General features: G+C 38.7%; 1 protein-coding gene across 4 annotated transcripts in view; it reads left to right on the top strand.

Moving 5' to 3' along the window:
* LOC127942807 (uncharacterized) overlaps positions 1-13,437 on the top strand; it is a 230,112-nt gene that overhangs the window by 89,817 nt on the left and 126,858 nt on the right. Inside the window, exons 4-5 of one of the 4 annotated variants that reach the window (XM_052538776.1) lie at positions 1,763-2,083; positions 2,177-2,601. The exons of 2 other annotated variants lie outside the window; for them this stretch is intronic. In XM_052538776.1, the coding sequence (XP_052394736.1) occupies positions 1,763-2,083; positions 2,177-2,334 (479 nt within the window). In that variant the 3' untranslated portion in view covers positions 2,335-2,601. Of the gene's footprint in view, positions 1-1,762; positions 2,084-2,176; positions 2,602-13,437 lie in introns of those variants that run through there. One more of the 4 variants, XR_008149432.1, reaches the window with a different exon arrangement.

Here is a 13,437-nt window from a genome sequence, read left to right as displayed (position 1 = left end):
AGGACACGGTTTAACACTTCCAGCCGACAGTAGAGTTTCTCTTAATTTTACTACAGATCAGTCTCTCATCAGCTCATCTGTCATTTTATTACTGAACCAGTTCTGAGGAGTTTGTCTTCATATTTGTGAACTGAAATCAATGAAGATGTTTCACAGATTCTGGTTCTGTTTGTGTTTGTGGCGTCTGGTTGGTGAGTTTAAATTATTTTTTATGGCTTCAGTTGCTTCTGTCTGGTAGCATGTAATAAAATACTGGATAATTTGGTTAGAGAGGTTTAATATTCACTTATTCTCAAATAGAAATAAGTGAACTGTGGTGAGATCAAGTTTGAATTCAGATCTAAATTCAGGTCTATTATGAAATTATAAAATAAAATAAATATGAAGCTTAAATACCCGACAGTGTTAGTTTGACATTAAAGATTAAAGTAAAAGTGTGACCAAAAGTGATGTCTGGAGGAGATTGGTTTGAGGATTTGTTTTTCATGACTCTACAAGTTTGATTAAACCATCATAATGTGAGGAAAGTGTTATATATCTTTAAAAAAGCTCTGTTCTTCAGGTGTGTTTGGTGAAACGTACGTGAAAGTTGGACATTCAGTCACTCTAAACTCTGGTCTTTCTGAAATAATGGATAATGATCTGATTCAGTGGGAGTGTGAATATGGTCTAATCGCTGAAATCAATGTGACGGCCGACAGATTCTCTGTATTTGAGGATGTTCATAAAGGGATATTCAGAGACAGACTGAAGCTGAACAATCAAACTGGATCTCTGACCATCACAAACATCACAACTGAACATGCTGGATATTATAGAGTATATAACAACACTGTGAGAAAGAGTTTCCGGCTCAGTCTCTATGGTGGGTTAAATAATTGTTTCAGCTGTTTTATATTTATATCTCACGACCATTTCGTAAGTATTTTACGAAGTGGCTAATTCTTTTTCTAGATTTTTCTAAACCCCAGTGTAAGTGATTCGTACAAATTCAAACGAATTATGCAACTCGTAAAATATGTATGAATTGCCGTGAGATGTTTCTGGATGTTTCTGATTCTGATGATCCTTACAGAATCAGCAAAAAGATACAGTTATTAATCCAAACACCATTTCTGTTCTTTTATGATGTCATTCATTTCAGATGTAAACTTCAAACTATTTACTTTAGTAAACCATTAAATAACACTCTCAATCTGTGATGAACCCTGTTTCTGTTTGTTCTGTGTGTGTTTGGTGATACAGATGAAATATCAGTGAAGGAGGGAGATTCAGTCACTCTGAACTCTGATCGTACTGAAATAGATTATGATTGGATTCGGTGGAGGTTTGAAGACAGTTTAATAGCTGTAATCTATAAATGGGATGACAGTGTCACTGTATTTGATGATGTTCATGATGGGAGATTCAGAGACAGACTGAAGCTGGACAATCAAACTGGATCTCTGACCATCACAGACATCACAGCTGAACACGCTGGACGTTATGAACTCGTGATTGACCGTAGAATGTGGAGCAGAATGAGGAAAACGTTCTTTCTCAATGCTGTCAATGGTGAATTAAATATTTGTTACACCTTTTTTATTTATTTTTTCATCACCAGATACAATATTATTTTTTGTCTGTTCTTTTGTTTAACATTATTATTTAAAAATTACATTTCTTAACTAATTGCTTACATAAACAATTATAAAGTATTTTTACAGTACTAACTTGTGACAAACCCTGTTTCTGTTTGTTCTCTGTGTGTTTGGTGATACAGAAGAAATATCAGTGAAGAAGGGAGATTCAGTCACTCTGAACTCTGATCTTACTGAAATAATGAATGGTGTTTCAATAGAGTGGAGGTTTGGAGATGAAATCACTTTATTAGCTCTGATCAGTAGATGGACCAATGGATTCTCTGTATATGATGATGTTCTTGATGAGAGATTCAGAGACAGACTGAAGCTGGACGATCAAACTGGATCTCTGACCATCACAAACATCAGAACTGAACATGCTGGACGTTATTTACTACATTTAGGACCAAAACATTTAAATCTAAACCAGTCATTAAAAGCTTTCAGTGTTTCTGTCTCTGGTGAGAAGAGATCATGTGTCCTGTTCTTCAAATATTCTTGATATTAATGTTTATTGACTGATCTGATCTCAGTTTGGTGTTTTTATTCCTCAGACTCTGTCCAATGCTGTGGGTCTACTGAAGCTGTGATCCGATTGGTCCTCTCTGCTCTGGTGGGCGTGGCTACTGTCATTCTTCTGGTTTATGACATCAGATCCAGAAGAGCTGAACAAGATCAAACACAGATTCACACATCAGGTGCATGTTCTTGACAGGAATTGAAATCTAAAGGAGACGCTGAACTTTAAAACTTCTTCAAGTGTGTTTTGTGTGGTTTGTCATATTAATATAGATTATTCATTATATCAGGCTTTCATATTTGATTCAGGGTTTAAGGGCTTTTAAAATGTAATTGTGTAATAATGTTTTTATTGTACAGATGCAGTTTAAAAGCTTGTTGATTATATTTCTCTCAGATAAGACTCTGATCTCACTGTACTATTCATTTGTCTTCTGTATTTGCTTGCCTTTATCAATAAAGTTTTCTCACTCTGAGCTTCAAGAGTCTGTTTATGTTTTGTAGCATTTATAATATCGAGCGCCGTCTGGAGGAAAACAGAAGTTCAGAGCGCAGTGTGATGATATCAAGTGATTGTGAATGTTACTCTAGGAAGACACTAGATGACACTGTGTTCAGTGAATATATGTTGGATACATGGCAATTAAGAAAGAAGAAAAGACAAACTGATGTTGTGTTGTTAAGGTGAATAAAGACAGACATGTTAAGATTGCACTGAGAGATTTAAGAACTGAACAAAACATGCAGCATGTACAGTTTTCCCTTATCAAACATTATTTTAAAATACTGAATATAGTATACTAATGAAAAGAGTTTGTTTTCCATTTTGTGTTTAGCAGAGGCAGAAGTCATCATAGATCGATAAACTGTGTGAAGTTGGTCAAATGAGCTCATTTCAGCTATAAATCACAACACTGATGTCATCATCCAGATCAGTTCACTTCTCATCTGATAATACCAGCGCAGTCAAATCAGTAATATTGCTAAATATTGCAGTAATATTTCCTATTATATTAGATTTTTTTAGATTAGATTCAACTTTATTGTCACTGCACATTAAGGTACAAGGCAACAAAATGCAGCTAGCATCTAAAAATAAAGCAGTGCAAGGCACATGGCAGAGAGAGTGCAATCCAGTGAAGTGAACAAACAGTGCAGATAAAAAGATTTTAGTGCCAAAAAAGCTTATTCAGTCTGATTAAAGTGACAAAAGGCTCAAGAGCAGTTATTTTATTTAAGCTGACTGATGAGATTGAAGAATGACGTCAGTTCCATGCTGAATGAGGTAGTGATCAGACCAATGCTTTAATATGTTGAATATTAATGAGCCAGCAACATACAGGAGAGAGATTAAACAGGAAACTGAAATAAAGAAGATGGATGTACTTTTTTGAGAAATGCAAATAGAAAAGAAACAATTATTTGAGCACAAGCACATAGAAAACTTATTTTGTCAGTTTTTAAAACAGTGTAATTTCGTAGCCTGTGTTTGTTGCTCTTTGAGTGGCCTCTGGCGGCAGGATGGAGATAAGACACCAATTTTATTAGCCGTTATATTCCTGTTATTTTATATATCAATAAAACTAATAATGATTATTGTTATTATTTCTAAATAAAAACTTTAAACAAAATAAGGAATATTACTTTTGTAATAACAATATATTTTTTTTTACCTTCAAATTTAGAAGACGCTTTATCCAAATCAACTTACAGTGCATTCAGGCTATACATTTCTTTTTAACAGTAACTTTGTTCTCTGGGAATCAAACCCACAACCTTTTGCACTGCTAACACAATGCTCTACCACTGAGCCACAGAAACACTGGATAAGAACTTAAGGAAAGGTGTGGTGAGCAATAATGAGTACTAAATTAATTTGTTTTTCATTCATACTCGTCGCCGGAGGGCGCACTCGAGCAAAATCTCTACAAGTGAGACGCTCTGATGAAGTTCCAGGAAATTCAGCTTTTGAGGTAGATGTAGCCTAGTAGCTGAATAATATGCAGATATACGTTTTACTGATAAAACATGATGGAAGTAAATTATTCAGAAACATACCAACGAGAAGTTGGGATGATCTGAATGAAATAGATACTGGGGAAGGGTCGGTAGTCCCCAGTTTTATGTCCCGCCGAGAGGGGAATGGAGAAACTCTAGCTGCGTTGGAAGGAATAATTATGAGTAAAGTAGGGAATGATCAGCTTGAGGAATATTATTCTGATGTAGGCCCTGAAAGTGACAGTTAAAGAGGATTCAACAGAGGATGAATGTGTAGTTCCAAGAACAGACAGAGATGTGATAACTTCCCCCATCAGAGAAACGAGGAGACAGAGAAGGCTCAGTTTCAGGGATATAACTCCTGAGTCAAGATACCAGTCAGAGGAAGAAACAGAGTAACCAGTTGAGATAAATTGCACTTATTAATTACACTTGGGTACACCAGGCCAGAAAAGGCCAATAACTCCCATAAATCGGGTGCATACTCCAAGATGAACTAAAGATAATTCAATGGAATACAAAGTAACTCTGGAAGAATTAATGAGAAAAGATCAGGAGATGAAACTCTTGAAAAAGGCCAAACTGAAAAATACTACAGTGAAAGGAAAAGTGAGTGAACTAGTCAGATATGGTGAACAGATGAAGATCAGAATCAGAAAGAGCTTTATTGCCAAGTATGCTTACGCATACAAGGAATTTGTTTTAGTGACATAAGCTTCCAGTACACAGAGACAACAACACACAGAAAAAAAAAGAAAAAAAGAGAGATTTACAAATTGGCAAATAAATAAGTGTATAAACAATTGTGCTATAAATGATAATGGAATAGGATTGAGTGAGATGCAGGAATGTTCTAGGTTGGAGGGTTAACAAATAAATATAAGGATATTGCACGTTTATAAGCATAAGTAGGGAACATTTAACTGTTCATGAGGTAGATTGCCTGGGGGAAGAAACTGTTCTTGTGCCTTGCTGTTCTGGTGTTTGCGGCTCTGAGGCCAGATGGCAAAATACAAAATGGCGAAGGAAATACAACCTTTTCTGGGCCTTTTTAACAATGGAGTCAATGTGATTGTCCCACTTCAGGTCCTGAGAGATGGTGGTTCCCAGGAATCTGAATGACTCCACTGCAGTCACAGGGCTGGTCATGATGGTGAGTGGGGAAAGTGCAGGTGGGTTTCTCCTAAAGTCCACGATCATCTCCACTGTTTTGAGCGTGTTCAGCTCCAGGTTGTTAAGACTGCACCAGACAGCCAGCTGCTCAACCTCTTGTCTGTAAGCAGACTCATCACCGTCCTGGATGAGGCCGATGACTGTAGTGTCGTCTGCAAACTTTAGGAGCTTGACAGAGGGGTCTTTAGAGGTGCAGTCGTTGGTGTACAGGGAGAAAAGCAGAGGGGAGAGAACACATCCCTGAGGGGCACCAGTGTTGGTGGAGCAGCTGTTTGATGTGAATTTCCCCAGTCTCACTAACTGTTGCCTATCTGTCAGAAAGCTGGTGATCCACTGACAGATAGAGCTAGGAACAGAGAGCTGGGTCAGTTTGGTCTGAAGGGCTGTTGGGATGATGGTGTTGAATGCCGAACTAAAGTCCACAAATAGGATCCTCACATAAATCCCTGTTTTGTCCAGATGTTGCAGGATGAAGTGCAATCCCATGTTGATTGCATCATCCACGGACCTGTTTGCTCGGTAAGCAAACTGGAGGGGGTCCAGTAAGGGTCCAGTGATCTCCTTCAGATAAGCCAGAACCAGTTTTTCAAACGACTTCATGACGACAGACATTAGAGCCACAGGTCTGTAGTCGTTAAGTCCTGTTATCTTGGGTTTCTTTGGGATGGGGATGATGGTGGAGCGTTTGAAGCAGGAAGGCACTTTACACAACTCCAGGGATCTGTTGAAGATCTGTGAAAAGATGGGGGCTAGCTGGTCAGCACAGATTTTCAGACAGGCCGGTGTAACGCCATCTGGGCCTGGTGCTTGTCTTATTTTGTTCTTCTTGAAGACCTGGCGCACATCATCTTCACATATTTGAAGAGCAGGAGGTGTGGAGGGTGGGATTGCAGGATGTGTTAATGGTTGTGTAGGGAGATGGTCAGAATGGGTGTTGGGGGTTTCAAATCTGCAATAAAACTCATTCAGGTCGTTAGCAAGTCGTTGATTAGCCTCAGTGCAAGGGGATGGTGTCTTGTAGTTCGTGATGGCTCTTAGACCTCTCCACACTGAAGTTGAGTCGTTGGAAGTAAACTGGTCTTCCAACTTTTTAGCGTAGGTCTTTTTAGCCGCTCTGATCTCTTTGTTCAGTGTGTTCCTGGCCTGATTGTACAAGACCCTGTCCCCATTTCTGTAGGCATCCTCTTTGGCCTGACGAAGATGTCTGAATTTTACTGTAAACCATGGCTTATCATTGTTGAATGTTAGATAAGTCCTGGTAGGAATGCATATATTCTCACAGAAACTAATATAGGATGTTACGGTCTCTGTGAGTTCGTCCAGATCGGTGGCAGCAGCTTCAAAAACACTCCAATCAGTGAGGTCAAAACAAGATTGTAAATCCTGCTCTGTTTCACTGGTCCATCTCTTCACAGTCCTTACTACAGGTTTAGCAGATTTAAGTTTTTGCTTGTAGGACGGTATAAGATGAACCAGACAGTGATCAGAACGTCCCAAAGCTGCTCGTGGAACAGAGTGATATGCATCCTTTATTGTGGTGTAACAGTGATCCAATATATTACTGTCTCTGGTGGGACATTTAACATGCTGTCTGTATTTTGGCAGTTCACGGGAGAGATTGGCTTTGTTAAAGTCCCCAAGAATGATTAAAACAGAGACTGGGTGTTGTTGTTCTGTGTCTGTGATCTGATCAGCAAGTTTCTGTAAAGCTGAAAGGAGGGATGTAAAGGAGGGATGTAAACACTGACCAGAATGAACGAATGAAACTCCCGCGGCGAATAGAACGGCTTGCAGTTGACAAACTGCATTTCTAGATCAGGACAGCACATCTTCTTTAACACAGTTACATCTGTACACCACCGTTCATTGATGTAAAAGCATGTCCCGCCGCCCGATTTACCAGTTGATTCTGATTCGCGATCCGCTCTGAACAGCTGAAAGCCCGGCAGATGGAGCGCGCTGTCCGGTATGGCGTCATTCAGCCAGGTTTCCGTGAAACACAGAGCAGCAGAGTGAGAGAAATCCTTATTTGTCCAAGAGAGCAGAAGGAGTTTGTCTGTTTTGTTGGGTAGAGAGCGGAGATTAAGATATCTGGTGAATAAGTAGACTTGCATTTTTTTGGCTGAATTTGGGCTGCACGGAGGCAGAAAAGGGTTTTTGAAGGGTTAAGTCCTAATAATAAAGAAGAAATTGAACAGGAACGCTAGAAGGAGCAAAATAATTCCTTCTTTATGGCCCAGAGACCCCTCCTGAAGAATCTGAAAAAGCTCTAATTCGATATGACAGAAAGACAGAAATAATCCAGACAGATGGGGAAAAATCTGATAATAAAACACAAAGTGAAGTGAAATTCAGCCAAGTATGGTGACCCATACTCAGAATTTGTGCTCCTCATTTAACCCATCCGAAATGCACACACACAGAGCAGTGAACACACACACACACACTGTGAGCACACACCCGGAGCAGTGGGCAGCCATTTATGCTGCGGCGCCCGGGGAGCAGTTGGGGGTTCGATGCCTTGCTCAAGGGCACCTAAGTCGTGGTATTGAAGGTGGAGAGAGAACTGTTCATGCACTCCCCCCACCCACAATTCCATCCAGCCCGAGACTAGAACTCACAACCCTTCGATTGGGAGTCCAACCCTCTAACCATTAGGCCACAACTTCTAAAGGTCTAAAAACCCAAAGAGACAGTCAAGCCTTGAAAAGAAGCCCTATAATCACTATGAGATGGAGAGTAGATCCAAAAGCAGAGACAAACTGGAGAAAGATCTGGCCCTAAAGGTACATCCCGTGGAGGGAGAACATATCCAGAATAATTGAATAAAGTGAGCATATTATAGCAAAGACACTAAAAAGCAGGCCCTAAACAAAAAAAAAAAGGCAGGGTGAAAAACAGCTGACAGAAAAAAAGAAGTCAGTGTAGAAAAAGAGGAAGTCAAACCAAAAAGAAAGTAAAAGAAAAACAACAAAGAATATCCAGAAGTGATATAAGAATAGGATTCTTCGGCTCCCCTTAAAAAATCTTAATGACAACAGATGACGTTAATCAAAGATGATACAAGCTTTGTGCCAAATCAATTTGAAAGTGCACTTTTGAAAATGTTATCAGAATACCGCTTATACAGTAGTTTACATTGATGATATTTTGAACTTATCCACAAAGGATAAGTAAGAGCACTTGAATCTGCGTTGGCACTTTGTTTTGGTGATCCGTTTTTGACATTCTACTGGTGCTGATTAGCTTTGCAACCACATGTCAACTAGCAGTTGGTAGAGTAACACTTTCAACTAACCCTAACCCTACACCTACCCTAATGATCTGCTCTGAGAGTTTATATGTGTGGTGTGGAGTTGCTTGTAGTTGGTGGAGTGTCTGGAGTGGACTATCAAGAAATATTTAGAGAGGCAAAAATATTATATCAGGGATCCAAGGAAGGAAAATGGCAGTGGACCGAGCAAATGGAGCAGGCTAGATTAAAATGAATCAAAATATGTCTTAATAGTGGTGCATTAGAATGATGAGATAAAACACTTCCTCTTTACGTTCACATCTCTGAAGAAGAAGAGGAAGTTACTTTAACACTGTGGAGTGCAGAAGGGCGATGCTCGATTGCATTTCTGACACACCAGCAAGAAGCAGCGATGACGCAATCTGATGAAAATAGTAGTGCTGAGAAAATAGTAACTGCTGTGAGTAAAAGATCATTGCAGCTAAAAGCTGAAGCAAAAGAACAACCAAAAGTTTTTTTCTATCACTGGAGAGCTGGCTAGGTTAAAAAGAAACCTAGAGAAGAACCAGGCTCGTGAAAATAGTCATAGACGAGATCAATGGAGTTTAATTCTAGGAGACAATCAATTAGATTGGAGAAGAATTAAACAGAAAAGGAAAGATAAAGTTACTAGGTATCATGGGAACCATAAGCACCTGCCCAAATATTTCACTGATGGAAGTGAAAGATAATGAGGATACTTGGTTGAATTTAATGGACAGCTGATCAGACAGAAAGAGGAAATTCATTGGACCGCACAGTTACCGGAAGTGACAGCTGTTGAGAGAGCACTTCAGAGAGATGATGAATTAGGTCATAAAGAAATTGAAACCATGATATGGCCTTTAAGGGTAGCACTCGAAGAAAAGTTAGTAGAGTGATTAAAAGAATGGATAAAGTGTCAGGGACCGATGGAAAGTCTGAGAGCAGATGGTGCACATAATATAAGTGTTAAACTAGTAGAGAAATTCTGCAAAGAACATAGAATAATACTAGAGAAATCCAATCCAATTAGATCTGGTAAAGAATGGTTTGCTAAGAATAGAAACCTAGGTGACTGGGACACGGATATTGACCTCAATATTGACCAGTGTTTATTGGACCTCAACATGTGCAATACAGTGAACCGGAAAGAAAGGGAAGTTATGAAAAATTTGAGGTTTGAAGTTGGTGACGAAGTCAATATAACAAGAAGGCATTAAGTAGGTAAGTTCTCTGAAGGTTTGGGCATGGTGAAAGCCATAACAGGGTCCAATACAGTAGAACTAGAGAATGACCGAATCCAGAGTAATAAGGATTTGGTAAAGAAGTAATTAATGGAGAAGATCTTACTTGATCTTAGTGCTGCGTTCGACACCATAGATCATGACATACTCCTAGATCGATTACAAAACTATACAGGTATTCAAGGGCAGGCTCTAAGATGGTTTAGATCCTACCTGTCCGATCGCTACCATTTTGTTTACTTAAATGGGGAGTCATCTCATTTATCATCAGTAAAATATGGAGTGCCACAAGGATCCGTCCTGGGTCCCCTTCTATTTTCAATATACATGTTGCCCCTTGGTAATATTATTAGAAAATACGGAATTAGCTTCCACTGTTATGCTGATGATACTCAGCTATATATCTCAACGAGACCAGATTAAACTTCCCAATTATCTAAGCTAACAGAGTGTTAAAAATGTAAAAGATTGGATGACAAATAGTTTTCTCCAATTAAATTCGGATAAGACAGAGATACTAATTATTGGACCAAAAAAAACACTACACAGAATCTTGTAGATTACAATCTGCAACTAGACGGATGTACTGTTACTTCCTCTACAGTCAGAAATCTGGGTGTTATATTAGACAGCAATCTGTCTTTTGAAAATCATATTTCCAATGTTACAAAAACTGCATTCTTCCATCTTAGAAACAGTGCCAAGCTACGAAACATGTTATCCGTTTCTGATGCAGAAAGGCTAGTTCATGCATTCATGACCTCTAGACTGGACTATTGTAATGCACTTGTAGGTCGTTGTCCTGCTTCGTCAATAAACAAGCTACAGGTAGTCCAAAATGCAGCAGCTAGAGTCCTTACGAGGTCAAGAAAATATGATCATATTACCCCAATTTTACAGTCTCTGCACTGGCTACCTATTAAGTTCTGTATCAGTTACAAATTATCATTACTTACCTATAAGGCCCTAAATGGTTTAGCTCCAGCGTACCTAACTAGCCTTCTACCACGCTACAACCCATCACGCACCCTAAGGTCACAAAACGCTGGACTTTTGGTCGTTCCTAGGATAGCAAAGTCCACTAAAGGAGGTAGAGCTTTTTCACATTTGGCTCCCAAACTCTGGAATAGCCTTCCTGATAATGTTCAGGGTTCAGACACACATTCTCTGTTTAAATATAGATTAAAAACACATCTCTTTCGCCAAGCATTTGAATAATGTATCTCTTAAATTGTGAGTGTAGTTGCATCTGATCAAATGTGCATTTTTATTCATTAGCTTGGGTTAAACTAATTTTACTTTGTTGGATCAGCAGCTATACTAATGATGTCTCTATGTGTTTCTCTGTTTCTGCTGGGATCTTCATCCCGTGGTAACTAGGATTTACACAAGCTCCAGTCTGGATCCAGAACACCTGAGAAGAGATGATGCTGATCCTCAGAGGACCTCAGATGATGCTAACCCTGAATCAACAAACAGAACTAACAAATATTGCTACAAGTGTGACTGCATCATATAATAACTTAATTAATAATATAGATAGTTCATCGTCTAGCTGACTACGTCTTGTATTATTATTATTTTTTTTTTTTTTCTAAAATCCTGTCAAATGTGCACAAACTACTAGCTACTACTAAATATTGTAGAAACATAATTTTCTGTAAAGTTGCTTTGTAACGATTTGTATCGTAAAAAGCGCTATACAAATAAACTTGAATTGAATTGAATTGAATTGAATTGAATTGAGAAGATAAAATCCATCATTGACCAAAATAGTTAGAATCAGAAATGAAAAGGTTTCTTGGCTTTGAGGGAACATATGCCAAAGCTATAGAAGTAACGGTACGAACGTTCTGCTGTGTGTTATGCAATCAGCCATGTGCCCTGCAGAGTCTATCGTTTTGTGACAAGAAGAAGGACATGGATGCAGAATGAATGATGCATAAACAGACTCAAACGGAGATATCTGGAGTAATAAATTGTGAGAATTGTCGGCCAGGACTCTCAAAATTACGGATTGACTCCTATAAAGTATCTGGGAATTTTGGAGAGTGGTGCAGTTGCACTTGGGATGGTATAGTTTTGTGGTCATGTATGGTCTGTAGGGCAAAGCAGGGCCGGCTCTAGGTTGTTTGGTGCCCAAGGCGAGAGAGCCCCCCCGTCCCTGGAAAAAACAACTCCACAGGCGTATACCTGCGTATCATGTAGACTACTCCACTGCTGTAACACAGCATGTTGTTGCTGTTAGCTCATAGCCTACCGCAAAAAGTTCCTTTGGTAAATTGATATAATAATAATAATAATAATGCATTTTATTTACTGTTAAGGTGTAAAAAGTTGTTGGTCATCCTCGTCTTTATCTCCTCTAGGTAGGCTGTGAGCTTGATGATATAATCAGTGATGGGAATAACGGCGTTATAAATAACGGCGTTACTAACGGCATTACTTTTTCCAGTAACGAGTAATCTAATTGATTACTCTTCTCATCTTAATAACGCCGTTACCGTTACTGCCAAAAAATGCGGCGCGTTACTATAACTGATGATGAAGCTGTTTTTTTTTTTCATCAGACCAACTAGATCTCTGAGCGAGAGGCAAATACTTTTTTTTACTGTTCTTCCTTGGTTAGTGGGCAGAGCACGAGACAAGCGCATAAATGCTGACGATTGGCTGAGGTAGAGTAAAATTTCATTGTAAGCCAATCAGAGGTAGAGTTGGGCGGGTTTTCGAAAGCACGCATAGTAGTGATGGGAATTCGGCTCTTTTGACTCAGCTCACTGAAAAGAGCCGGCTCTTTGGCTCACAAACGGCTCTTTAAATGACTTTGACTATAATATTTCAATTTTTATTACATAATTATTTAATTTCTATAGGCTAAATTTGAAAAAATAGAGTTGGCTCTTCAGATATGCGAGCCAGCTCCCGAAGTTCAACTAAAAAAGCCGGCTCTTAGAGTCGGCTCATTCGCGAATCGCGAACGACTCCTCAAAAGCTCATTCGCGAACGAGTCGATCCATCATCACTAACGCTCATTCGCGAATGACCCATCATCGGACAGGACAGGACACACAACGAACAACACAAGCCAGTCAGTCAACGAGAGACAGGTATGGCGACGAGCCCAAATAATCCAAAAGTAGCCTTCTCTAAATGGAAGTATATACATTACTTTTTCCTTCAAGAAATTAAAGAAACAATAAAAGGAAATATCAAAAGTTCCCAAAAATCTATCGTGTTATTTGCATTGATCCACTATATAAACATAATATCTACATACATGCCATTTGATTGGAGGCTAGTCTCACTTTGTCCCACAGCAACTTTTTTTTTTTAGATGTGTGTACAATGTTTCATGTTTCTGTTAATAATGTATTGTATTAAGTGTCCATTTCATTATAATATTCAGATTTATCATAAATAATTGAACATGCACATGTATTTTAAGTTCCTTTAAAGAGGGGTAGAGGTGGGGTCACGTTTGAGCATTTAAGATTTAATTTTACTTGAAAGTAACGCAATAGTTACTTTCTTAAGTAACTAGTTACTTTAAAAATTTGTAACTGAGTTACTAATTTAGTTACTTTTTGGAAGAAGTAACTAGTAACTGTAACTAATTACTTTTTAA

This window comes from Carassius gibelio, chromosome A22 (assembly GCF_023724105.1).
Source record: "Carassius gibelio isolate Cgi1373 ecotype wild population from Czech Republic chromosome A22, carGib1.2-hapl.c, whole genome shotgun sequence".
Classification (NCBI taxonomy): Eukaryota; Metazoa; Chordata; class Actinopteri; order Cypriniformes; family Cyprinidae; genus Carassius; species Carassius gibelio.
The sequence above is the reverse complement of the archived record's forward strand: the minus strand, read 5'-3'. Positions and strand labels throughout refer to the sequence as shown.